Here is a 4,273-nt window from a genome sequence, read left to right on the forward strand (position 1 = left end):
GTGCTGTTGCTATATTCTTCTCGCAACAGCCTCTAGAAGTAATGGAAGATTCGCAAAAAACACTTAGAACGACTAATCTTAGCCGGACCCGGTTTTAGTATTCTGGTTCTAGATTTAGCAACAGTTTCCGGTCGTTGCTAAAGTTTTGCAACTAAAAAGAAAAGGTTAAGTCAATCATCAGATGACCTAGGCAAAAGTTCCCTGGAAAATTTTCAGGCCAAAAATTCAGGCAAAGAATTCACTGAAAGAGACATCAATTGCACATTGAACAAAGAAAGAGACATTAAGTGTGCATTGAACAAAAATGTTCTCCATTACTAACAATGTCATCCTGAGTTCAGTTTCTACCTATGAACATTTCTGTATAATCGAAGCAACGAAATGCACCACTTCAAAGCAATGCAACCGCTTCTCTTACAGATCTCCAATGTCCATTGGAGCTGGAGGAGGCACTTCTGCTTCTTCTTGCACGGGCGCCTCTTCCCTTATCTCTAACAACTCGATAAACTCTTACATAGCTTTCTGATCCAAAATGTGGAAATCCTCTTCAAGACCAACAACAGCAACAGTGCAGATTGAGCTTGTTAGCTTCTCTCCTTGTAAAGTTTCCTTGATTGCAAAGAGGGCATCTTTGATCAGATCATCACAGGTAGAGTTGGCGAAGGACTCAAATTTGCATTCCAAACAAGTTTTAGCAGATTGTGAGTGAGCACCAATAGAAAAGGCCTGGTATTCGAAGTAGTTCCCACTTGAGAAATTGTAGTAGAGGTGTGCTCCTGATTCATCCAACCCTCCAACAAGGAGACCAACACCATATGGACGTTTCCATGACCTCTGGGTGCAAACCTGCAACAAAGAGAATTAATAATACTCGGTTCATTGTCCATAGAGAACTCTGTTATGCAAGACTTTACAAGCATAGTTTGTACTCAGTTCATTGTCCATCGTGTAGTTTATTAAAACTAAGAGGAATCAAGCTAATCATATATAACGATCAGACTAATATGACTAATATTTCCATATGACAACACAAAGATTAAAGAAAATGAAGCTCAACAAAGAAATCTAAAGGTACGAAATAATAGCTGGTCATAAGATGGAGGTTCACTAACCTGCCAAGGGAATGAGGGAAGTATGTCGTATTAACAAACAAACATGTTCAAGTACCCATATTCAAGTACCATTAGTAAGGGTAGAACTAAAATTTCACATCTAGAAAGGAAGATTAAGCATTTAAAAGGAAACATCACTGATACCCCTTCCATGAGAAAGGTTTAATGAGCAACAGTACAACTCTCGCGACGTAACAAAGCTAATTAAGTAATTATTCATAAGAGTAATTGGTTATTCCTTACAAAAAAAACTTCGTGATATCAATATCTGTGAATGTAATATGTATGCCTTTAGGTCATGTGAGTTTACTACTAACTGTAATCTTTGGGTATGTACGAAACACTTATAGATGCTGAGATGTACTGCTTTATAAGGTCACTAAACTTAATCTTCATCAACAAGATTATAGAATGAGAAAAATGATTAGACCTATGCTAGCATATAAAAAATTTCTAAAGGAATACATGTATTTATATGTATGAGTTCATTAATATCTACAATCAGTTTTTCATACTGCTCTACAATTGGAACGTATACTACATGAGGGACATAGCAGTAAGCATATCATTTACACGTACCTGATGTAGTTGTATCTTCATAGTCAGTTGAGTCTCTCATACACTGTTTTCTTTAAGAGGGCAGTGAGGTCTCCATGAAGAGGAAGGAATTATTCTGCAAATTCTATATGGCTCTGCTTTTGAACGTATGTTGTCTATATATTTAAGTGTATCGTTAAACTCCTGCAAATAGAGTTTTAAATGATCAGAAACCCAAACTTGTACAACATAGCATTCTCCGATGACATGAAATAGTAAATAAAGAAAAAATAATGGATATAATTTCTGTAAAATGGATAAAAAACAGGTGCATCCTCAAGGAAAGACCTTTGTGCAGCTTCTGGACGCCACTTTTCCATGACCTGTTTAAAGACACCATTAACATCGTAATTTAACAGCATAAACCTCTCATCATAATTAAGACCTAAATGAGCAAAGGAAAGAATGACTCAGACACCATCACTTAACCACCTTTTCGCAATTAGTACACTTAAAACACCCACGAAGAACACCTTTAGGAAGGCACGGTCTCGGAGGAAGATGTTGAGAATAAAGAACAAAAATATTCAGATCACAAATATGTGATTATAGTGAATTTCATAATGTGAAGGCCAGTTAGATTTTTCGAACTTTCAGTATAAGGATGAAGCTGATGAGGTTGTCGATCTGTAGATTCCTCATCCGAGCTATCACCTAATTTACTGTAGTGTACCCATGGTCTGTACCTAAGAGATCTCTTAAGCCTCAGACACTCATTTGCACCCGCAGAGACCATATTACTCATCAAAACTTCACCTTTATCCATCTTCTTTAGAGTGACGGATGTAAGTAAGACAAAACCTGGTGGAGCCGACATATCAACTTTCTCTTCTTTGATAGAAAGTCATTTGCATTCAACCCCCATCGATGCTGCACATTACAAGAATGGTAAAATGTAAACTCTATATGTACATTGAGACCATATAAGCAAAATGTATACTGACAAACCAAACTACGAACACTCACTATAGGGTAATGCAGAAATAACGAGTATGTGAATGCATCCATCAAACTTCGCTGTATCATAGATCTTATCACAGTTTCTCTGGATAAGAAACAAAATCATTGAGGTTTAAAAAGATTAAAAATGAAATTCCCTGCATATCTTGCTGTTGAGCTGCAAATCATAAGCCAACGTGTATGTATCGAAAGAAGTCAATACCAATTTTTCAGGTCATTCATTAACTAACAAGTTATTGTTTTCTCAGTTTTTAAAATGTTATGAGCTTAAAGTAAATGATTAATCTAACTTCTTGTTATAAAGTTCCCTCTCAAACCTCAACACTTCTACAAATTACTTTTCTTTCTTTATACAATGTTCTATAATCCCCTTCCTACATGTAATCAGTTCTTGCGCATTAGACTTCTCTTTCTTTCTACCATGTTCTATTATCCCCTTCCTACATGTAATCAGTTCTTGCGCATTAGATAATCGATGGTGATTTTCTGTTGTTGAGGTTAGCAATGATCACATGGCAAACCAGGCAACACTATATCATTGAGTCTAGATATTTCAGTACACTTTGAACAATTCCAAAACAATGAACGAGCATAACAACTACATATACAAATCAAAGTAAAGCAAAACTAACTAGCTGCATAACACAAGAATAGCTAGTTCTAGTCCACCTTCATACACGACTAGCTAATCTTTAATCAACCAGAAACTGAAATTTCAATCTACAAATATTTGATTCATTCTCATAAATAGACTTAAAAGGTCATAAGCATACATTCTCATAAATAGACTTAAAGGGTCATAAGCAGATAAGTATTCAAATCTGGATAAGAAACTAGCTGCATAACGTGAACCCAAGATCTGAATCTATAACAAGGATCATAAGCAAATGAGCTAAGTTCAAAAATATAAACTTTCCTCTAAGAACCCAAAAACACTAGAAACCAGTGAAACAAAAGATTAAAAAAATCTATCAAAATCCCTAGCTCCGTAGTCATAAATAAGTTTAAAATCGTGAATCAAATTAAACAACCTCATTCGATCTATAATCTTGAATCAAATCGAACAACTTCATTCTATCTATGCAAAAACAAGTTTACCAGTTTATAATTATTGACCATCAATCACGAAAACAAAAACAAATTAGATAAATCTGACGAAAAAAATCAGATCAAGAACTAGAGAAAGGAGGAATTGAAGTCAAAGTTACCTTTGTTGGAAGATGTAGAACTAGAGAAAGGAGGAATTGAAGTCAATCGGCTGACCAGCGATGATGATATAGAAAGTATAATATCGCAAGAGTATGAGCAGGGGAGGAGGAGAAGGAGGAGCCGTTTCTGGAATAGGAAAAGAAAGAGAAAGAGAATGGGATAGAAGGATAGAAACTAGGGTTATAACGTGTTACCTTGCACACGGTTGGTTCGCACGCCTGCAATTCAGGTGTTACCCTGCAAACGGTTGGTTCGTACGCCTGTTTTTGTCAGCCGTTGTGAATTGCAACTGAGCCAAAAATTTCGCAACTGTTATACAGTTGCGAATTTTTAAGCTGTGGCAAAATAAGTTGCGAATTCGCAACAGCGTAAGAGCTGCTGCAAATTTTAGTTGC

General features: G+C 36.0%; 1 protein-coding gene across 4 annotated transcripts; it reads right to left on the reverse strand.

Annotated features, from left to right (window-relative positions):
• Positions 1 to 207: 207 nt before the first annotated feature.
• LOC113293775 (proteasome subunit alpha type-1-A-like) lies at positions 208 to 4,005 on the reverse strand. 4 transcript variants are annotated; one of them, XR_003332552.1, is made up of 6 exons: positions 3,878 to 3,968; positions 2,676 to 2,754; positions 2,142 to 2,579; positions 1,998 to 2,032; positions 1,692 to 1,853; positions 208 to 846 (listed from the first exon to the last, which is right to left on the reverse strand). XR_003332552.1 is itself a non-coding variant. In XM_026542295.1 (3 exons), exons 2-3 carry the CDS (start codon positions 1,710 to 1,712, stop codon positions 511 to 513), a joined length of 357 nt encoding a protein of 118 aa, XP_026398080.1. In that variant the 5' UTR covers positions 1,713 to 2,579; positions 3,878 to 4,005; the 3' UTR covers positions 208 to 510. The 4 variants fall into 4 exon arrangements, 1 of the variants encoding a protein (XP_026398080.1); XR_003332551.1 differs by having other exon boundaries at positions 1,998 to 2,579; XR_003332550.1 differs by having other exon boundaries at positions 1,692 to 2,579.
• Positions 4,006 to 4,273: the final 268 nt, after the last annotated feature.

This window comes from Papaver somniferum, chromosome 7, assembly GCF_003573695.1.
Source record: "Papaver somniferum cultivar HN1 chromosome 7, ASM357369v1, whole genome shotgun sequence".
In the NCBI taxonomy this organism is placed as follows: Eukaryota; Viridiplantae; Streptophyta; class Magnoliopsida; order Ranunculales; family Papaveraceae; genus Papaver; species Papaver somniferum.

What these genes read in the sequence shown, in the direction of transcription:
- LOC113293775 (XM_026542295.1), bottom strand. Translation starts at nt 1,712, where the DNA reads ATGAAGATACAACTACATCAG. An exon ending in TGAAGATACAACTACATCAG is followed by an intron (nt 847 to 1,691) that starts GTACGTGTAAAT and finishes TCTTTGTTGCAG; the next exon opens with GTTTGCACCCAGAGGTCATG.